Source organism: Psammomys obesus, unplaced genomic scaffold (assembly GCF_907164565.1).
Source record: "Psammomys obesus unplaced genomic scaffold, mPsaObe1.curated_primary_1811, whole genome shotgun sequence".
Classification (NCBI taxonomy): domain Eukaryota; kingdom Metazoa; phylum Chordata; class Mammalia; order Rodentia; family Muridae; genus Psammomys; species Psammomys obesus.
The window spans coordinates 6,144,025-6,165,627 of record NW_026596125.1 but is presented as its reverse complement, the minus strand read 5'-3'; the positions used below and the strand labels follow the sequence as shown (position 1 = coordinate 6,165,627).

General features: G+C 50.0%; 2 protein-coding genes and 1 long non-coding RNA gene across 10 annotated transcripts; 2 read left to right on the top strand and 1 right to left on the bottom strand.

Moving 5' to 3' along the window:
- Nucleotides 1-1,832: 1,832 nt before the first annotated feature.
- Nucleotides 1,833-4,070, top strand: CUNH10orf95 (chromosome unknown C10orf95 homolog). The gene is made up of 2 exons (XM_055629966.1): nucleotides 1,833-3,735; nucleotides 3,970-4,070. Exons 1-2 carry the CDS (start codon nucleotides 3,114-3,116, stop codon nucleotides 4,035-4,037), a joined length of 690 nt encoding a protein of 229 aa, XP_055485941.1. The 5' UTR covers nucleotides 1,833-3,113; the 3' UTR covers nucleotides 4,038-4,070.
- Nucleotides 3,674-21,527, top strand: Cuedc2 (CUE domain containing 2). Of its 6 annotated transcripts, none has more exons than XM_055629963.1 (9): nucleotides 3,674-3,735; nucleotides 19,154-19,237; nucleotides 20,024-20,167; nucleotides 20,265-20,326; nucleotides 20,439-20,533; nucleotides 20,618-20,800; nucleotides 20,941-21,002; nucleotides 21,077-21,137; nucleotides 21,226-21,527. In XM_055629963.1, exons 2-9 carry the CDS (start codon nucleotides 19,164-19,166, stop codon nucleotides 21,370-21,372), a joined length of 828 nt encoding a protein of 275 aa, XP_055485938.1. In that variant the 5' UTR covers nucleotides 3,674-3,735; nucleotides 19,154-19,163; the 3' UTR covers nucleotides 21,373-21,527. The 6 variants fall into 6 exon arrangements, with proteins under 6 accessions (XP_055485938.1, XP_055485939.1, XP_055485937.1 ...); XM_055629964.1 differs by lacking the exon at nucleotides 3,674-3,735 and adding an exon at nucleotides 10,788-10,880 and having other exon boundaries at nucleotides 19,157-19,237; XM_055629962.1 differs by lacking the exon at nucleotides 3,674-3,735 and adding an exon at nucleotides 10,800-10,880.
- On the bottom strand, nucleotides 6,645-12,045 carry LOC129693244 (uncharacterized). 3 transcript variants are annotated; one of them, XR_008722852.1, is made up of 5 exons: nucleotides 11,588-12,045; nucleotides 10,066-10,110; nucleotides 8,357-8,393; nucleotides 8,093-8,272; nucleotides 6,645-7,007 (listed from the first exon to the last, which is right to left on the bottom strand). It is a non-coding gene; the product is annotated as an uncharacterized LOC129693244 (long non-coding RNA). The 3 variants fall into 3 exon arrangements; XR_008722851.1 differs by lacking the exon at nucleotides 11,588-12,045 and adding an exon at nucleotides 11,080-11,141; XR_008722850.1 differs by lacking the exon at nucleotides 11,588-12,045 and having other exon boundaries at nucleotides 6,646-7,007; nucleotides 10,066-10,701.
- Nucleotides 21,528-21,603: the final 76 nt, after the last annotated feature.

The following is a 21,603-nucleotide window of genomic DNA, read 5'->3' as shown; positions in this document are numbered from 1 at the left end:
AAAATGGACATTTCTCTGCCATAAGCACCCCCTTCTTCCCATGGATGTTTTCCTGGCTGTGAGAAGACGACCAAAATCCAGTATTCGGCCCTTTGTGTGTTGCAGGCTTTCTTCCTGCCTTTCTGTCGCTGGCCAGTGTACACCCTCTCTTCAAAGCAAGCCTTGGGTCTTTCCTTAACCATCCTTGGGGATAAAATGGTAGGATGGAGAGGGCTTACAGGACCAGCTCTGAAAAGTGGTCCAGCAGGAAAGACCTTGAGTCCTTCTTGCTGATCTTTAGGCTCCATAGTTACACTCGGGCCCCTTGTATGCTGGAGACGTGATCCAGCATAGTATGCTGCAATACTGTGGTGCTAGAGGCCAAATCCCCTGCCAGACTCCTTCAGTCCTTGAACCTACGAGAAATGATACACTAGTAGCATCCTTGAAAGTCTCTCCTAGGCCTCCTGCCTCCTCGTCCTAGGCCCTACCGAGTTCTCCCACTCTCTTAAGAGTTTCTTGTTCTTGGGTACTGGGGCATTTCTCCAGGACTACTTCTACTTTGCCCCCTAGTGATGGTTTGATCATGAGGTTAAGGTTAAGGTTGCTGTATTTTCAAATGTTTCACAAGATGTTGAGAGAATACTCAAGTGTGTATCACTGTGGTGGGTGGAAGGAACAAGACCTTCAAAGCAGCTTAAACAAAAAGGAATTTATTGGTCTGGGTAACTGTAAAGACCATGACTCACATACAATTATCAAAAAGCAACTTATGTGCCTTGGCTTCATTTCTTCTCTGACTACATGTTCAGTGACTGGGGTTTCCCCGCCCTCAGCCTGCAAGCCTTCCGGTCTCGGGGAAAGAAAATATTCCCTTCCCCCAGACAAGAGAACAGGGTGCGGGAGCAATGGCTCAACAGTTACAGAGTGTGCTTCAGCAGGGCCTGGTGGGACACCCCTTTAATCCCAGCACTTGGGAGGTAGAGGCAGGAAGAGCTCTTTGAGTTCAAGGTGACCCTGGTCTACAAAGCAAATCCAGGAGAGCCAAGACTCTGTTACACAGAGAAACCCTGTCTCAAACAAACAAACAAACAAACAAACAAACCATAAGTTAAAAAGAGTTCCTGGCTAGGCAGCACAACAAAGCTAGACCTGATCTCACAAGGGGTGGGGAGGCACTGGAGAGCTAGCTCAGCAGTTAAGAGGACATTGCCTGTTCTTCCATAGGACCCGTGTTCAACTCCCAGCACCCACATAACAGCTTACAACCATCCATGTGTAACTCCAGTTCCAGGAGATTGAACCCCCTTTCTTCTCTTTTCTTTTTTAATTTATTTATTTTTTTATATTCAGTCTACATATGTCCCTTCATGCCAGAAGAGGGCAGTAGATCTCATTATAGATGGTTATGAGCCACCATGTGGTTGCTGGGAATTGAACTCAGGACCTTTTTGGAAGAGCAGCCAGTGCTCTTAACATCTGAGCCATCTCTCCAGCCCTGAATCTCCTTTCTGATCTCTGTGGGCTCCTGCACACATATGGCGCACAGATATATACTCAGGCATACACACATACACATAAAATTAAATATCCTTAAAAGAAGTGTCGCATCCCTAAAATATGAGGGGTATTTCTAGAATCAGAGTGAATAAACTCACAGCTTGATCCCTATTTCCCTCATTTTGCCTAAAAACTCCCCAGACCAGCAAAGCACAAAAGAACCAATCTAAGACACAGTTCTGCTCCTTCCCAATCCCAGCTTGAGCTTGTCTGGCATGGATCCATTTCTCAAGCAGGTGAGACTAGATTCCCTGAGAAGCACCAGCAGGTAGAAACACTGACTTGTCCACGTGGCCTGTTACTCATGTCCTGGCTGGAGTAAGAACAACCCATGGGTAACCTTGGGCATTCAGCAGGTGCTGGTTACAGGGGGCAAAGTTGCATAAATTGTGTAAGTTATATAAACAGGAGTCCTTCTGGCGCTGTGACACACTGAGACTGCTACGGCTTAGCACAAGACAAAGTTAGCATTTATGGAGGTTGGAAGTCTGAAATGGGTCCCGCTGGCTAAAAAGGAAGGTGTTGGCTGGACTCTCTTCCCCTCTTGAGACTTCTGTGATTGCATCTATTGTCTCATGCCTTCTGATTTTTCGACAATGCCCTTACTCCTTCCTCATGATAATCGCTCCATTCTACAAAGACAACATTGGCAGGTAGTATTTTCTGGATGGCATGAGTATGACTCTGGACTTCTTTCCTGTTTGAAAGTCCTTAAAATTACATTGGCTTCACATGTAATCCAAATGCTCTTTAAGACTTAGTATTTATCTTATTCGTGTTATGTCTGCTTGCACGAATTTGAGGCCCTTAGAGGCCAGATCCCCTGGTGTTGCAGGCAGCTGTAAGCCACCATGTAGGTCCTGGGACTTGATGAGAAAGAGGTGAGAAGTGTTTCTGTGTTCTAGGGAGTGCATCTGTGAGCTCAGACAATTGCCTCTAGCTTGGGGCCACCATGCCCTACTTTCTACCTCGGTCTTCGAACTGGCTGGCTCTTAGCCCATTCAAGGTGTTTTTCTCTGCCTAGTAACAGGAAGGTGTGGTTGAGGCTGCGCATGGAAGGGAAAACACAACTGAAAAGCAGCGGAGAGAAGCTCCATTCTGGACTCTTCTGGCTCTCCCAAAGGCTGGAGAATAATCCCACTAGGCTGAAGGAGGCAAGTGAATGGACAGTTAACAGGGGAAAGCGTGCCAGGGGCTGAGGGCTGGAAATGCATGGAGAGGTTTGTTTGGAGGCAGGTTCTCCTGCAGCCCAGGACGCGAATTCACGGTTTTCCAGCCTCTACTCCAGGACTGGAATTACAGGCAGGAGCCATCACACCCGGTTTATGTGGTGTTGGGGATCGCACCCAGGGCTGTGTGCATGCCAGGCGCTCTATTAAGAGACCTACATCCCCAGCCCAGGTATAACTGATGAGGAGGTGGGGATTAAAATGCCTGACTCAGGAAAGGTTCCTCAAAGCCAGCAGGCAGTCACGGAAGACCCAGGCTGTTGTTGTCAGGAATTAGGTATCCATACGCCCATCTACCACAGGTCTGGACCCCTGTAAAAATGCTCGCCACCTGAGGTTCAGGCCATGTACTCCTACATCTACCTGCCGCCCAGGGAGGGCATCTGGTCTCGGCTGCAGACCCTCGCCTACCTGCCCGCCCCTCTGCTGCTGCCACCCATCCAGACCCACAACTTCTGCAGCCGGCCGGCGGGCCTGAGCGCGGCCCCGCGAGAATTCCACTGCTTCCACGGTGCGGGCGCGGCCCTGGTCTCCACGCCGCCGTGGTGGGCCTTGCCGTCTGCGGATGCCGCGGCCCTTGGCTCGTCGTTCTCCGCCTCCCGCCTGCCCGCGCCATCCAAACCCGCGTCCGACGCCGAGCGCGGGGCGCCGTGGCCCGAGGGCAGCAGCCTGCAGCTGCAGCTGCGCTGGGGCCGCGTGGAGCGCGCGCAGGGGCCGCCCCTGCCCCTGCCCGACACGCTGCGCCGCCGCCTGCGACGCGCGTACGGCACCTACCCACGCACCGACGTGCGCGTCACCCTGCGCGGCGGCCAGTTGCTGCTGCAAGCCGCGCCGCGCGTGGGCGAGCCCGAGTACCAGGTGGCGCGGCGCGTGGTGCGCAGGCCGACCAGCGGCGACGGAGGGGACAGCGGGGACAGCCCGGCAGCTCGGGAGGCGGTGCAGCGTGGCCGCCCCAAGAAAAAGCAAGGTCTGAGATGAGCTCCTCACTGCGCCTGCGCGCCTGCCACCTTTCCCCCCCCCCCCCCCCCCCCATCCCCAGCAGAAGCAGCGCATTGATTTCTCTTATTACTGGACCGTGCCGGGAGAGAAAGGTGTTTAGGTCCAGAGGGTCTTGAAGTGAAGTCAGCACCTGGACTGCTTCTCCCCTCTCTCCTTAGCCGTCTGTGTGGGTCCTACTTGCCTTCCTCTCTCTCCCTTGCAGAACAACATTCCTCTCCACAAAACCGAGACAGCCACAGCAGTCCCTGGCTTGGAAAGGGTAGTGAATAAATGAGTGAAATCCAGTCTCCGCTGGATTGGGAAGTGGGCATGTCACCATCTGTGTAACGCGAGTCCTTTACTCCGTGCGCACCCTGACCCGCGGGTCAGCCCTTCAGCAGCGCGTCCACAGTGTGCAGTGGCCAGTCGCCTTGACTGTCCAAAGACGATGGAGACCTAGAGTAGTTTTGGAGTGTGGGAGTAGCTGGGAAACGTCGCCTGTGAGCTAGGTTTAGAGCTGGTCCTGACATTTTCCTAGCTAGGTGTCATTCGCCTTTCTGAGCCCTTTAACATCTGCAAAACATATAAAATTAGCTTACCTAGATGTTCAGAGGAATGCCATTATACACACACACACACACACACACACACACACACACATACATACGTGTGTGTCAATGATCTTGTTAAGTTACCTTATTTTTATTTTTTAAAGATTTATTTATTTTATAGATGAGTACTTTATATGCATGTACACCTGCATGCCAGAAGAGGGCATCAGATCCCAGTATAGATGGCTGTGATTCTTGGGAATTGAACTCAGGACCATTTGGAAGAGCAGCCAGTGCTCTTAACCTCTGAGCCATCTCTCCAGCCCCCAAATTACTTAATTTTTAAAAGACTTTATTTATTTACTTACTTACTTATTTTTGTCTAGGCAGGGTTTTCCGGTGTAACAGCCCTCCCTGTCCTGGAACCCTGGAACCCTCTAGACCAGGTTGGCTTCGAACTCAGAGATCCACTTGCCTTGGCCTCCCCAGTGCTGGGACCAAATGTGTGTACCACCACGCCTGGCTTTTCATCCCAATTGTTGTTGAATTTTTAATGAATTAGTTAGCTAACTTTCAGGTAAGGAAGATCTTGCTCTAAACGGATGGACCTCAGACTGGCAACAGGCCCTGCCTGAGTCCACTGAGGTTATACATGGGCACCACACCTGACTAGCTTTGTTTTTCTCGTAAAAGGAAAATTCAGTGTTTCAATGGAGGGATGATAGGCTTGGTGGAACACCCCTTTAATCCTAGCACTCAGGAACTAGTACCAGATCCTGGTTTCTGTGAGTTCCAGACCAGAGCCAGGGCTACCGGGTAAGACCCTATCTCAGATATGTGCATGTGTGTAATTTTACATTTTGTAATATTTCATAATGTTTAAATGTCGATTTGATTAGTTATGAATATCATTCCTTCCTTCATCTCACTAGTCTCGGCACATGCATGTTCCTGTGTATGTATGCCCATAGGTACACAGTACCAGCCTCCACCTTATTAAGATTTAACTTTATGCCGGGTAGCGATGACACTCGTCTTTATTTTTATTTTTTATTTTGTCCTGACAGGGTTTCTCTGTGTAGCCTTGGCTGTCCTGGACTCACTTTCTAGACCAGGCTGGCCTCAAACTCACAGAGATGTGCCTGCCTCAGCCTCCCCGGTGCTGGGATTGAAGGCATGCATCACCACATCCGGTTAATTTCATTATTTTTAAGTATATGTTTGTGCCTGTGGAGTGTGTGTACGTGCAGGTGCAGACTGTGGGTGCCTGAGGTGCTAGATCTACCCTGGAGTTAGGCTCGAGCTGTTAGCTGCCTCTAGAAGAGCTCTGTGTGCCACGGGCATCTCCAGGCCCCACTCCTCAACCCGGCTCGGCTCTTGAGAGAGGGTTTCTCCTACGGACCTGGGGCTTGCTGACAGGCTAGAACCAGAGGGGCCCAACAGTCTCCTTCCTTTTCCTATACCCCATGCTGTAGGCACACGCACACACCACTATGCCCAGCTTATGAGGGTGTTGAGATTGGAACTGAAGCCCTATTGGGACACACACACACACTCTAAGTAAAATGTCAAAAACAAACAAACCCAGCACTCAAGGAGGCAGAGGCAGGTGGGTCTCTATGAGCATGAGGCCAGTCTGGTCTACCGAGCGAGTTCAGGACAGCCGAGGTTACAAAGAAACCTTGTCCTGAAATGAAAAAAAAAAAAAAAAAAAAAGGAAAAAATGGATTTGGGAGGGAGATATATTTTTTATTTTTACTTGATAGAATAAGCAGCTATTGTAGGTATCAATTAATTAATTTGATTTTTGAGACAGGGTTTCTCTGTGTAGCCCTGGCTGTCCTGGAACTCACTCTGTAGATCAGACTGGCTTCAAACTCACAGAGAACTGTCTGCCTCTTCCTCCTGAGTGCGTGCGGGGACCAAAGGTGTTCACCACCACCACTGCCTGGCTATGTGCTGATATAGTTTCAAAAGAAGTTTAGAAAACACACCACCACATGCTTATGTCACTATGTTACTGGCTTTGATAGTATTTTTATCTGTTGTTTGAGACAGCATCTCATTGTGTAGTTCTGGCTGGCCTACAACTCGATAAATAGACCAAACTGGCTTAGAATTCACAGAGATCTGAACCATCTCTTTCTCATGCAATGGGATCTTTTTTTTCTTTTTTAATCACATGTAGATATTTTCTGTTTTTACATTCAAGCACAAGCGCACGCGCGCATACACACACACACACGGAATAAATATTTTTTTAAAGGAATAGAATAAGAACTATAGTCTCCCACACTTCCCAGAGCTTGCTTCCTGTAGGTACTATGCTAAACCCCAGTGCAGACACATATCAACTCACTGAAGTTTATGCTCACAAAACTGATGTGGATACAATTATAATTTCCATTCACACAGGAGGAAACTTAGTCTCACACAGTCCTCTGTGAATCCAACAACTCATCCAAGGTTACAAAATGAGAATGTAATTTGATTGGCTTTAATCTCTAGGTCAGACTTCCCCTTTCGACATGAGACCCAAGCAACAACATGCAAGGAACATTTATTGAGGAACTATCCCGTGCAGAACGCTGGGTTAGGCACTGCCAGGGTCAGGGGCGTGTGAGTCTTCCTCAGAGGGAGGGACATGGGGAATCTGTGCACTGTTGGGGAGTTGAAAGAAGCTTCCAAGGACAAACAGGACTCCGAGGAGCTGAGCAGGAGGTAGCAAGAGGGAAAGCATGGCAGCAGGAAGAAGAAGCAGCAGATTATCATCAAGATAGCAGCGGAAGGTCGGCCCTGAACGCTAAGTGAAGTCATTCTGGAGGACTGACAGCAAACAGACATAGGCCAGATAGGGTGGAACATGTTTTTAAATGTTTGGGAGGTAGAGCCAATGTTATTCTAGGTTATACAGGTATCCTGGGCTATCGAAGAGCCTGTCTAGGGGGTGGGGGCGGTGATGAGGAGGATAGATTTTGTTGGGAAGCCACTGAAGCCTTTAAGCAGAAGGGCACCCCAAGTCAATGCTATTAAAATGGTGTGGAGCCTGGAGGTGGTGGCCCACACCTTTTTATCCCAGCATTCAGGAGGCAGAGGCAGGGGGGACAGAGAAACCCTGTCTCTAAAAACAAAACAAACAAAAAGGGGTTTGATCAAGGAGCCTCCAGGAGCACCCCTCGGAAGCTGTGAGTGACAGCTGTCTGGTTCCCTGTTGTCTTGGTTTTGATGGTATAGCGCAGCCGGGCACCAGAACTGAGTCCCTAGGGCATTTGCTAGAGCTCACAGCCTATGGAATTCAGTTCTCAGGGCCAGGTGGCCAAAGTTCTCTCATCCTGGATGCTGGCCTCCAGTGTTCTTCTATAGATTGTTCTTACATGTATTGTGTGTCTGTATGTGTATGTGTGTGGTCAGGTGGCTTTTTTTTTTCATTCTACCATGTGGGTCTCAGGGGTGTCAGGTTTTGTGGTAAGCACCTTGAGCCATTTCATTGGTCCCCTTTCTGTAAATGTCCCCCCAATCCCAACATGGACAAATTGAGATTCAGGATGTAGCCTGGGATCTCAGAATACTTCCTCCCCCCTCAGTGGTGGGATGCTGAGCTTGGAGCTGAAAATGGGATCCCAAAGCTAGAGAAACAGACAAGAGCTGGAGTAGAATGTGAGGAGAGGGCCTCGGAGTATGGCAGGGACTGGGAATGGATTCGGATCCTACTATTGCCTGCCTAGATGTGTTCTTGGTGGGACAGGTAGAGGAGCTAGAGGGGTGAGGGACTGAAGAAAAAGCCAAACTTTTCACCTGACAAGTGTCTGCAGTTGGAGGAGCTTCCTCAGCCAAGGGGTATCTCCAGGAGAGTCAGTCCCTGGGAAATCTGCTTGGATGAAGGTGTTGAGTGTTTGGAATAGCTGAATGGAAGAGGAAGACCTCCCTGAAAATGCAATTTCATTTCCTGGAGGGCTGGGTGCTGTCCTCCCTTCCCTGGAGAGGAAAAGCAAAACCAGCAAACTCAATAGTTACCCTCCCCACAGCCCTGCTGAATCCTGGGAAGAGAGCAGCACTTACCCACAAAGCCTCTTCTCTGGCATTCCTGGGTCTGGATCTGCAACAAGCAACTTTGTGGATTGCCTTAAATAGGCCCCGCCCTGCCCCAGTGCCCCACCCATCCATGCAGGCTCTTCTGAGAAAGGAGGAAGGTGTGGGAGGGCTAGGCATGCTGCCTGCTGCCCAGAGAGCCCTTTCTGACCTCAAGCCAGAGCCAGGGACTCCCCCCCACCCACACCCATTCTTCCAAGTGTCCCCTTCCTTATTTCAGTCCCCACTGTCTCCAGCCCCCTGGTTCTTTTGCTGTTCTTAATGCTGGGAAGCTCTTGCCCTGATGCTGGTTCTGAAGCAGGGGGCTGGGGAATTTCTAACCAGACTATTTACAGCATAGGCTTCTAGTCTTTTCCATCAGCTGAGGAGACCCTGCAGCCTACAAGTCACCTAAGGGAATAGGGGAGAGGAGCCAACACTTGGCCTCACCACCCCCTGTGCCAGGGGCTTCAAGCAGCACTCAGTGGAGTTGGCTCCCATCTTAGGAAAGAGAGAAGAGCTCAGGGGGCATAAAACCAAGAACTCTTGGCAAGGCCAGGTTAGCTGTGGAGGTCTAGCAGAGGTTCTCTACCTGTGGGTCACGACCCCTTGGGGTCAAAGGGCCCTTTTACAGGGGTCAGGAAACAGATACTTACATTGTGAGTCACAACAGTAGCAAAATGACAGTTATGAAGTAGCAATGAAAATAATTGTATGAGGAAGGGGTGGCAGCATTGGGGAGATTGAGAAGCACTCTTGTAGAGATTCATGGAAATGCCACCTGACTTTTTGTCTGTGGTAGTCCATTCCCTCTTCCCACCTTCTGTCCTGGGGCCCCAGAACCTGACCCTGTCTGCACAGTTAGGTCTCCCCAGAGTCTGAGTTAGGAATAGAGGGGCTCCCCTAGAAATCTGTGGCACCTTTCTTCCCTAAGAATCTAGCATAGTTTTTCTGCTATCTAGCTACCCCCAGCAGCCACTCAAGCAGGACTGGGAGATGGGGAGGAAGGAAAGCAAGGCCTTGGGATGGCTGCAGGGGTCTTGGCTCAGAACTAGAGGTAGCCCTGCTGAGGAAACCTGTAAGTTCCAGGAATGGGGTGGTAAGGAATGAACAGTCATCAGTATTGAGCAATGAGTGGGTAAAGGGGAGGAGGAAAGGGGACCCAGAAGGGAGGGCTGGCAGGGGCCTGAGGCTAACGGGGGAGACCACTGGTCCCTTTTCCAGAGGCCTGCTTAGCTAGAGTTCAAAGTGGCTGTCACCCCACCTCTTATTAACCCTAACATGGCCAGTCTGGCTGCAGAAGTGCTTTTATGGGAGAAGGCAAGGCTATCCCTCCCTCTCCTCTTTCCTTCCCCTCTCAGCAGCCACCCACCCTGTTGGGGAGGAGGGAGCCCAAGGGACACGGGAAGGGCGAGCAGAACTCTCTTTTCTCCATTCTTGGCACTGCTTCAGTCTCTAGGGGATGCTTGGGACTTTCTCCCTGGGACTGGGTTCCGAGAGGCCAGCAATAGCTCCTGGCTCTCTGGTGCTGAAAGAAGGCTCTACTTTGCAGACTGGGGTGGGCTGGTCAACTATTGACAGAGATTCTTGGCACCCACTTTTGAGTTCAAAAGAAGGCATGCCTGTGGGCTTTCCCCACAGGGCAGTGTGGGGAAGCTGAGGTAGCAGGAACAGAAAGCGGAAGCTGAGGCCTTACTTACTGGGTCCTGGTGCAGAGTCGTCCGGTCTCTTCTAGATTATTAGCCCTGCCAACGTAGGCAAGAGGGCAGTGAGTTGGAGGAGGTCTGCAAGCCATCTTGGATCTGGGTTCAGGTCTATCCTCACTCTAAGCCTTTAATGCTCCTCTCCTTCCCAAGACCCTGTAAGGCACTTGACTCTTAGGAAAACATCACTAAGAGACAAAGGCAGTGGCTCACGCCTGTAATCCCAGGGAGGCGGAGGCAGGCAGATCTCTGAGTTGGAGGCCAGCCTACAAATTGAGTCCACTATAGCCAAAGCTACACAGAGAAACCCTGTCTCGAAAAAAAGGGGGCGCGGGGGGGGGGGGGGGGGGGGGGGGGGGGGGGATCCTTAGATCTGGCAATAGAGGAGACACCAGTCGGTGAGCCACAGGGATTGAAGAAGGGCAGAAGAGACAGGGAAGAGGAAACGGAAATCTATAGGATTTCCAGGTGGGGGTCCTGGGGGCGAGGAAATACGGAGGGCAGGGAAATCCTAGATTCCTTTCAGGAATAAAAACGGAAAAGTTCGGGACCTCTAGCGGACAAAAGCGAACAAGTCAGTCAAGCCTCTCTACCCAAAACAAAAATGGCTACCAGAGGAGCCGGTCCAAGACGTTTGGAAACGAGGAAGGAAGCCCCGCCCTGGGATGGGCAAATTGCCCTTCTCAAAAATGGCCACCATGGCGTCCGCCAGAAGGGACCAGCTCTGGCTCCGCCTTTGATCTCGTTGGTGGGGTAGGGGGATAAGAACTGCACCGCGCGGGACAAGTCGCCGGCGGCGCCTGACGGAGCAGGTGATTTCCCTTCCAGCCCCCAGTCTAGGGCTAGGAGAATGGCAGAGAGCATTGACACAGGGTACCCCCTCCTGGCGTTCCCTTATGGTACCCCCCGGGGGGGGGGAGGAGGGTCGGCGGGACCCTTTCTCTAATTGTCTCCGTGGCCTGTACGGAGGAACATCTAGCTTGTTTAGGCCTATTTCGTCATGTGACTCACCCCCTTCCAAGGCGGCTACTGCATCCCTGTGTCCTCCGGCCAGCTATTCTGGAGGCTTGCGAGTCTGCTAACGGTTATAAAAAGCTCTTGCTTCAAGGGTCGGCCATCAGCGGGATGCCGCTTCCTGTGCTTCACCTCCCCGGGTTTGTGCACCTGCCTGACTTTGGATGGGGGGATCCCTTATTCCCCACAATGCCCTTGGTACCTCTAAGACCTGCCGAGGGCATCAGGGTGAAATGGTATCTGCTGGGGCCTTCACTAGGCTTCATCATGACTTTCTAAAAGGAACGGGAGAAGTGAAGACCTTTGGGCTAGACCCCTTGCTGCTCCCGTAGCTCCCCAGGGCTCCTTCCCACATTGCTTCTCGGGAATTCTCTATCCACATGGCCTGCTCTCAGGTCCTATTTATGGAGAGCCGTTCCACGGGAGTAGCATGGCACTAAGTCCCTGAGAGAATCCCTCTAGCCCGGTACCTCTAATAGAATGTCTGCAGGGTGCAGGCCCATACCTAGTCCTTTGGGAGGGTCCCAAGCCATCTCGGAGCAGTGAGGATGGGTAGCCGAGTTAGTTGGCTGTAGAGAGGAAGTGAGTCCTGCAGAAATGGTGCTTGTGGAGGCAGAGAGAAAGGTGTTTTGAGCAGGGAGAAGGGGGCGGGCAAGCAAAGATTCTGATATAGGCAGGACTGCCCGCCAGGCAGGAGAGGCCCTCGGTACAGGGCTGGGCCACACCACTGGCACCAGGAGAGGTGGAGTGGTAGTTAACACAGAGGCTTCTGAAGCCAAGCTGCCTGATTGTGAATCGGCCATTACCTACCCTGTGACCTTGGGAAAGTTTCTCAAATTTTCAGTGCCTTTGTTTCCTTTCAGGTAATGGGCATAGTAGAATTGTCGACGTTTTAAAGCTGCTCTGAGGAGTAAGAAATTTAATGCAATGCTTTATATGCAGTCAATAGACAAACAGTTCTTACCATCATTAGAGGTGTTTTTGCTAATGTCTTTGGATTTATTTAATTATATATATAATTAAGTATAGATAGAGATATATGTGTTACTGTTTTGCTTGCATGTATGTCTGTGTACCTTGTGGGTGTCTGGAACCCTCAGTACTCAAAGAGAGTGTGATATCCCTGGGGGGCTGGAATTAGGGACTGTTGTGAGCTGAGTGAGTGCTGGGACTCAAACTTAGGTCTAACGCAAGAACAAAACGTGTTTCTAACGGTGCATCCAGCCCTCCAGGCCCCATCAGAGCCGTTTTAGCAGGATTCGTGGTACAGTGATTGTCACATTTCATAGGTACCGCCAAATAGTGATCTCTGATTTGGGGCTTCAGAGAAGTGATGGGGTTCTGTGGGCTGTACCTATAACTTAAAAAGTCTCATGGAAATCCTGATTGCAATTTGGAAAAATCTCGTGGAAATCCCGGTTTTACTCCAGAAAAACAAACAAAATCCATGATGTTCAGATTGCCTGGGAAAGCTGTCTTCCCCAGCTTAGGAACTTTGGGGAGAATAGATTAAGAGGTGCTCTCAAGCAAGAAGACAAGCCAGGGAAAGCTGGGAGGATAGAGAGGGATGGGAAGGGAGATGTGGCAAGCTTTAAAATCTGGGCCATGTTTGGTCAGTTCAAGAACAGGAGAGATGGTGGTCCCTTAGCAGAAAAACCAGCCACAGAACCTCCAGGGAGGAAGGCTTTTCCTTTGAAGACAGGGATGAGTTTCCCAGTAACAACACTGTAGACCCTACACATTGGTTAAAAACCCAGCTGTGGGCTGGAGAAATGGCTCAGAGGTTAAGAGCACTGGCTGCTCTTTCAGAGGTCCTGAGTTCAATTCCCAGCAACCACATGGTGGCTCATAACCATCTATAATGAGATCTGGTGCCCTCTTCTGGCATGCAGGCAGAACACTGTGTACATAAGAAAGAGAAGAAAGAAAATTTACACAAAAACAAAAATCGAGAGCGAGAGGCATCACATATATCCCCCCAAAAGCTTCCCTATAAGTTGAGAGCTTTCATATAGCAGCCAAGTGTCTTTTTGCCTGCAGAGGTTCCCTGGGCACTGTCAGCAGTCGGGGTAGGTCTCTGGAGGGGCTGCCTTTTCAGGAGACATGCATGATGGGGGCCAGAATGCCTGCATAAGGTGTTCTGCCTATGGGGCCTATGGCTAAGGGCGAGAAGGCGATCATCACCCTTGGGAGACTGGAGTTACTCAGTCCTCCTTTCCAAAGTGACTTTTGTTCTGTCACAGCTACTCTTATCACCGAGGGAACCAGGTAGCTGGTCCAGCACATGTGGAAGTTTGATATCCCCACCCTCTGAGTTTAACTTGACACTGGAGAGTTGCTAGGGACCCAGCTGAGGGCTTCAGCACCAAGCTATGTCCCCGCCCTGAATGTAGCTCTAATTACTGCAGTTCATTCAGGTGACTCTGGCAGGTTCGCTAAGCTCACTGGGTTTTCTTCACTCCTCGAGGGTGCAGAGGGGAGTGCAAAAGGAACTTTTTTTCACCTGATGTCGTTGTCATCTCGGAGGCTTACTGCCTCCTTCTGCTACCCTAGGCCTAGTCCTGGAAACTTCCAGCCTCCATACAATTTAATCTAGGCCTCTAGATTAAAACATTCTAATGTTTCCAGTACTGCTGAATAAGCTCACCCTTTCTAGCTCTTTCTGAGCTCTGGTTGGTTGGTTCAGCTCAGTTGTTCTGGTTCAGACTGATTTAGTCTGGCTTCTCTCTCTGCCTCTGACTCAATTGCGCTGCTTGGCCTCAGACTACCTCTAGCAATCTGTTCTAATCTTTTGGTTCCTTCTCATTCTCTGGCTCATTCTGTCTTCACCTGTTTCTAGCTTGGTCTCTCTTCAACCTCCTCTGTAAAACTCTCCCGTTAAAAATTGCCTCTGGATTCCACGAACTGAACTACCGTGACCTCAACTCACTGACTCAACTGAACTGCCTAAACAGAATTCAGAGATGTGCATGCCTCTGTTTCCTAAGTGCTGGGATTAAAGGCTTGTATCACCATGCCTAGACCTAAGCTTTTCTTTACCTGAAACTTGCTCAGGTTGCCTTTGACCTCGGAACTCTGCTTGTCTCTGTATCCTGGGCTTAAAGGCATGTCTGTATAGCAGGCAGAGTAGCCTTGTTGCTGGATTAAAATTCCTCTACAGGGGAGTAATGGATTTTTTTGAATGCCTAGTTCCCAAGGCTATTGAGTGTACATTGGTGAATAAGCAGGGTTGAAGCAATTTGCACAAAGACAGAAATAGGAAAGTCATCTTTGCCTTAATGAAATAACTGGAAGAAACATAAACAGTGCCCAAATAACTCACTAACCGTAGCTACAAAAGCCCCGATAAGGATGCGCTCTGTTGGGAGGGTGTTGGGTAGCGGTGAGTAGACTGAAAAGTCCGGACTAGAATGTTGACAAGCTGAAGGCAAGCCTGGATGGAGAGGAGAGGTGAGGCTGGAGAGAAATAGATGGGGAACGCCCTAGATCAAAGGCCACAGGACGATTTTTAGAAAGGTAATGGAAAGTCTGTTAAGTTTGATATCATTTATTTGTTTGTTTTTGAGACGGGGACTCGATCTGTAGCCCTGACTTGCCTGGAACTCACTGTGTAGACCAGGCTGCCCTCAACTCACAGAGCCCTGCCTGCCTCTGCTAAGTGCTGGGACTAAAGGTATGTGCCACCTATCACCCTTTTTTAAAGGATTTATTTATTGTGTGTGTGCGCTCAAAAAGGACTGCCAGATCCTATTGGGAGCCTCCTGGTGTGGATGCTCATGTACAAACTCTGGTACTTTAATTAAGCAGAAAGGAACCTAACCACTGAGTCATCTCTGCAGCCCCCACTTCTGGATTTGAAGTGGGTCATACAGCCGTGGTGGGCACAAGGGGCTGCTGGGGGAGAGATGGTAGTCAGGAAGCTCCTGTGGGGAAGAAATGGCACAGAGTGGGTGCAGAGGAGAGAGCCTGGGTGTAAGGCTGGGGAGAGGCTTCAATGGGAAGTGCAGGCTCTGTGAGCATGGCAACCTTGAAGAGTAACTTATTTGCCTGTTTCAGTTGTCATCTTGGATGATCACTGCCTCTGTCTGCTAAGCTAGGCCTAGTCCTGGAAGCTTCTAGCCTCCATACAATCTAACCTAGGCTTAGAGCGTTTTCAGCCTCAGAGACTTACTGTTGTATAAACTCACCCTTGTTTTGTTTTTTTTTTTTAATATATTTTAATTTTTTTAAATTGTATTTTATTAATTACACCTTATCCATTTTGTATCTCCCCATAAGCCCCTCCCTTCTCCCCTCCCGGTCCCATCCTCCCTCCCCCTTCTTCACGCATGCCCCTCCCCAAGTCCACTGATAGGGGAGGTCCTCCTCTCCTTCCTTCTGATCTTAGTCTATCAGATCACATCAGGAGTGGCTGCATTGTCATCTACTGTGGCCTAGTAAGGCTGCTCCCCCCTCAGGGGTTGGTGATCAAAGAGCAGGCCAATCAGATTATGTCAGAGGCAGTCCCTCTTCCCATTACTATGTAACCCACTTGGACACTAAACTGCCATGGACTACATCTGTGCAGGGGTTCTAGGTTATCTCCATGCATGGTACTTGGTTGGAGTATGAGTCTTTGGGAAGACCCCTGTGTTCAAATTTTCTGGTTCTGTTGCTCTCCTTGTGGGTATTTTAATTTTTATTAATTACACTTTATTCACTTTGTATCTCCCCGTAGACCCCTCTCTCTTCCCCTCCCAATCCCACCCTCCTTCCCCCTTCACCCTTGTTTTTACTGAGCTCTGGGCTGGTTGGTTCCTCTCTGTTCTACTCAAACTGATTCTGTGTGGCTTTTCTCTCAGCCTTTGAATTGCTTTGCTTGGCATCAAACTAATTCCAGCAATCTGTTCTAATCTTCTGGCTCCTTCTCATTCTCTGGTTCATTCTGTCTTCACCTGTGGCTGCTTGTTCTCTCATTCAACCTGTGTATTACTGTCCGGGTAAAACTTCGCCCTCCCCCCATGCTTCTTCCTCCCTCTTCCCTTTCTCTCCCTCTCTTCCTCTCTCCCTTTTTTCCTCCCTCTTTCTCCCTTCCCCCCCTGCATTGCCCCTTAAGTAGCTTCCCTTTCCTTTTTTTTCCTGTCAAATCTTTCTCAAAATCTTTCTCACTTTTTATGCCACTTAATTAGACATCACTTTCAAATATGGGTGCTTCCTTCTGCTAACTACCTTTACCTTCATTGTTTGGGATTAAAGGCTTGTACCACCACACCTGGACCTAAGCTTTTCTTTACCTGATATTTGCTCTATACCAGGCTGGCCTTGAATTTAGATTTGCTTGCCTTTGTCTCCTGGATTAAAGGCATGTTTGTATTCCAGCAGGATCACACAGACCTAGGTCTTTGGATGTGATCTCTTGTCAGAGAACTCATGTTCTGAATTAAAATTCCTCTACAAGGACCTAAGTTTGGGTCCCTAGCATCCACATTAAAAATAACAACAAGCCAAGTACGGTGGCCCACACCTGTAATCTCAGCACTCAAGGAGGCAGAGGCAGGTGGATCTCTGTGAGTTCGAGACCAGCTTGGTCTCTAAAGTGAATCCAGGACAGCCAAGGCTACACAGAGAAACCCTGTCTTGCAAAAACAAACAAACAAACAAAACAAAACCCAACAACAACAAAAACAGATGTATCCAGGATGGTGGTACTTGCCTTTAATCCCAAGCAGAAGCAAGAGGATCCCTTTGAGGTGATGGCCATGTTGTGCATGGTATGTGCCAGGACTGAATAGTGAGACCTTGTCTCAAACAAACAAACACCACCCCCAAAGCAAAACAAAACAAACCTGTAACTGTAGCAAAGCTGTAACTTCAGCACTTGGTATTCAAGACAAGAGTGCATGGCCGGCTAGAAAAGCCAAAATGGAATGTTCTGGGTTCATCAAGATATCCTGTTAAACAAACAAACAAACAAACAAAAAACCCAAGGCACTTGGGAGGCAGGGGAATCTCTGTGAGTTCAAGCCCGTTCTGGTCTGCATAGAGAGTTCCAGGACAGCCAGGATGAAAGACTTTGTCTTAAGCAAACAAAAAGACAGAGAAGTGATTAAAGCAGACAGCCTGATGTCAGCCTCTGGCCTCCATATACATGCTCCATCAGCAAGCTGCCCAGTGCACCCACACCGCACGGCACGGTGAGACAGCCCTATACACTACACTGCATTCTACACTCTACACTACACTCTACACACATACAAAGAGGCACTAAAGAATAGTTAGGATTTGGTAGCTAATTGGCTGATGGAAATCAGGGGGTAGGGTGGTGTCATGGTTACTTCCTAGCCTTGTGGCTGGATATGCATTTAGAGAGGATGGTCCTAGAGGACTGAAAAGAGAGCACGTCCCAAGGGGCGTGCGTGGTGTGAGATGCTGTAAGCTTTCCATATAGTGGTGTCAGTGAGGTAAAGGTGCCAGCAGCTCAGAGACTCAACCAGAGGAATGAGCATTTGGGGGTTGGTGACATACAGGTGCACACAAGGAGGGCCTAGGTGAGGCCCTGCAGAGAAAGCAGCATGGCAAGGAGAGGCAGAGGCAGCAGAGAGGGGAACGGGCAGGGGCGTACTGGAGGGAGGGAGGACATACTGGACAGGGGGGAGGACACCAGAGGCTGTGACCTCAGGAAACATAGGTGGTGTTGCTGAAAGGGCAAACATCGAGCAAAACCATCCACAAAGTGTTCAGAACAAAATGGGGAGTCATATGGTTCAGCCTCAGTGGACCAAGACCTGAAAAGTCGCTGGTTACCTCAGCCTGAGAAATGCTGGTAGAGACTCGGAACAGAAGCTGTGCTAAGGAGGTGTTCACAGCAGGAAACAGCCCATGGGACTTGGTTTGATCATTTGGGCCCGGGGAAAGGCGAGACAGGGCAAAATCAAGGATGGCCCCAAGTTTCAGATGCGGTAGCTGAGGGAGTAGTATTTGTTTACCGGGGATGTGGACCTGTGAAGAGATGAGTTTGGGAAAGGTGCATTCTGAGACGCTGACAGAGTCTTCCAGATGAGAGGATTTGCTGACATTTGGTTCTCTGAATCTTGAGCCATTCTTATCATCTGTATATTCCTGACTCCCAAGTAGAGTTTGGGGGACTTGAAAGCATGGAAATGGAGGCTAGAGATCTGGCTTGACAGTTAATAGCACTTGGTGCTTTTGCAAAGAACACAAGTTCAGTTCCCAATACCCACATGTTGGCTAATAACCTTTTGAAAGTCCTGTTTCAGCGGATCTGGCGCCCTCTTCTGATCTCCATGAGCACCAGGCATGTACTTTTGTGCCCATACATACATGCAGGCAAACACTTGTGCACAGAAAATAAAAATCATCTTTTTAAGAAGCATGCAGATGAATTAAGCTGGCAAGTACCTAGCACTTGCTGAATGTAGACATTTTCCTAGGCGCTAGGGACATCAAGGGCAATGGGATAGAGCAAGTGAGGAGACAGTGTGAGATTGACGTGGGCAAAGACCAGACTGTGTAGTGGTCCATAGGCTGGAAGATGACAAAGGTCTTTCATAGCCCAGACTGCTGGACAGGCAGGGATTGAGCATGAGGAGAGAATCCATGTAGAATTTCTCCTCTGTATAGGCTCCAGAGCCAAAAAAAAAAAAAAAAAAATTCCTTTGTGCAAAGGGTGGGTGGCCCGTCCTGGGTGGGGGAAGGGCTATCTTGGTCCTGAGACCTCCTTCTTTACAGGGCTGGACAATGGGGCCCCTTGTAGTTGGAGTTGGGGGCCAAGTAGCTCTCTCAGTGATGAGATTCCTTAGCCAGGAGGCATGTGACCCCAAGACCTCAGCATCTAGCCACAGGAGCTGGGGAGGGCCACAGCCCCTTTGGAAGCTTTCTAGAGACAGTGCTGTACCCTGTCTGGGGCTGGAGCAGGCAGTAGTGGGTGGCCCAGGGAGTAAGTCTGCGCGCAGCAGCGGGGAGGACATCAGCAGCTGGTTCAGCCTCCAAGGGAAAGGAGGAGCTGCTGCCCTGTGGCCCAGTGGGCAGAAGCAGGCCAGAGACCTGGCAATTCTGTCTTGTGTACCTTCAGAAGAGACAGCATGGAGTTGGAGAGGATTGTCAGTTCAGCCCTCCTTACCTTTGTTCAGACACACCTCCCAGAGGCGGACCTCAGGTAAGGGCGGCTCCTTCTAAACGGCCAGGCCAACTTCAGAGGGGTGTTGCCAGATAATACTGCGGCCGCTGGCCAGTGAAAGGGTGGTTAGAAAGTATTTAGTCCTGTTCTGAGGTGGGGACTGAGCCCTGGTCCTCTGCAAGAACAGCAAGTGCTCTTAACCACTGGGCCATATTTCTAGCACCTACTTTCTTTTTTTTTTTTTTTTTTCAAGATTATGTTTCTCTCTGTGTGTGCAGGTGCCCATGGAGGCCAGAAGAGGGTGTCAGACAGATGTAGGCAGCTGTGGGTTACTTCACATGGGTGCTGGGAATCAAACCTGGGTCCTCTGAAGAGCAGAAGGTGCTCCTAACAACTGAGCCATGTCTCCAGCTCTGGAGAGCTGAATTTTATTTGCTTAGATGGTCTTTCTTAAAAAAAATATATTTTTTTAAATAAAATATATATATATGTATTATGGATACTATCTGTATATACATCTGCACACCAGAAAACAGCATCAGATATTGTGAGCTGCCATGTGGGTGCTGGGAATTGAACTCAGGACCTTCTGAAGAGCAGTGAGTGCTCTTAACCACTGAGTCATCTCTCCAGGCCCTGCTTAGATGGTCTTCTCTCTCATATTGTGCCTATCACTTATACTAGATTGACTGAAAACTAAAGCTGAAGGAGTTGGGAGGAGAGAGGCCTCACGCGCCCTGTGAAACTGAGGACCGCAGTCCTAGACTAGGTGGGGATGCTGCGGATATCCAGTGTCCTGCCTAGGGGCCTTGCTCTTTCCTACAGTGGCTTGGATGAGGTCATCTTCTCCTATGTGCTTGGGGTCCTGGAGGACCTGGGCCCGTCAGGCCCATCAGAGGAGAACTTTGATATGGAGGCCTTCACTGAGATGATGGAGGCTTATGTCCCTGGCTTTGCCCACATCCCCAGGTAGGGGCTGGCTGGGGCAAAAAGAAGGGGGCTGGCTGGCTGGCTGGCTGGGGTTGGGGCAGAATGGTCCCCCTCACTACCTTCTTGGCCCTTTCAGAGGTGTAATAGGAGACATGATGCAGAAGCTCTCCATGCAGCTGAGTGATGCTAGGAACAAAGGTAAGTTTGGGGATCTGGCATTAGGATCTCACCCTTCCCCCAGCCCAGGTAAATCTGATACCCTCTCTGCCTTTTGGAGTGAACCTGCACCCACAGAGTTTCTGTGTCCAAGGTCAGGTGCCCATTTTTCCAGAGACCCCGAGGCAACCTGAAAAGCTCAAAGAAGAGACCAGGTCTCCTGCTGCTACTGGGAACACCCAAGATAAGGTACCGGTGGAGGAGGGCTCCCATGAAGGACCTTGGGGTGGGAGAGGAAGAAGTGTAGCATACTGTTAACTTTTGTGCCCACAGGCCGCTGCTGCTGAGGAAGAACTTCTGCCGGGAGTAGATGTGCTCTTGGAGGTATTCCCTACCTGTTCTGTGGAGCAGGCACAGTGGGTGCTGGCCAAAGCTCGGGGGGACTTGGAAGAAGCTGTGCAGATGCTGGTAGAGGGCAAGCAAGAGGGGCCTCCAGGCTGGGATGGCTCAAATCAGGTATCCTCTTTCAGCCCCTCCACGCCCAGTGACCTCAGCTCCGTGTGCTTCTTGTTAAGCACACCACCCCCCCACACCTGTCCTCATCTGTTTCCCCTGTTGCTGCCACTGGGCCTAGCATAGGTCTCCTGTATCCACAGGACTTGCCCAGGCGTCTCAGAAGCCCCCAAAAGGATGAGTTGAAGTCCTTCATCCTTCAGAAGTAAGTCTGGGCTGGGCTGGACCTTGGAGGGTCTTCCAGGGTGGCAGGAGCTTCAGCCAGCCAGTTTTTGGCAGGTACATGATGGTGGATAGTGCAGAGGATCAGAAGATTCACCGACCTATGGCTCCCAAGGAGGTAAGAAGGTTGGGATGCAGCTGGGGAGGTGGCATGAGGAGCTCCGACCCCTGCTCTTTCAGTCACTCATTGCCTGATTGCCCGACAGGCCCCCAAGAAGCTCATCCGATACATTGACAACCAAGTAGTGAGCACCAAGGGAGAGCGATTCAAAGACGTGCGGAACCCTGAGGCCGAGGAGATGAAGGCCACATATATCAACCTCAAGCCAGCCAGAAAGTACCGCTTCCACTGAGGCGCTGGCTGGACTCTGCTGAGCCTTCCAGACCCCAAAGGGATGGGGAACCTTGGGCGTCCATCCTGTCTTGTCTCCATTTCCTTGCTCTAGTGTTAATCTATTCTTGGAGCTGCCTTCAAGAGCACAGTAAAGGTGGTTCAAAGAAGGTGTAAGTTCATTCTGGTCATTTCTGACCCCAGGGCAGGAACAGTTACTCTATCTGTCTGACCTGATGCCAGCTTCCCATCC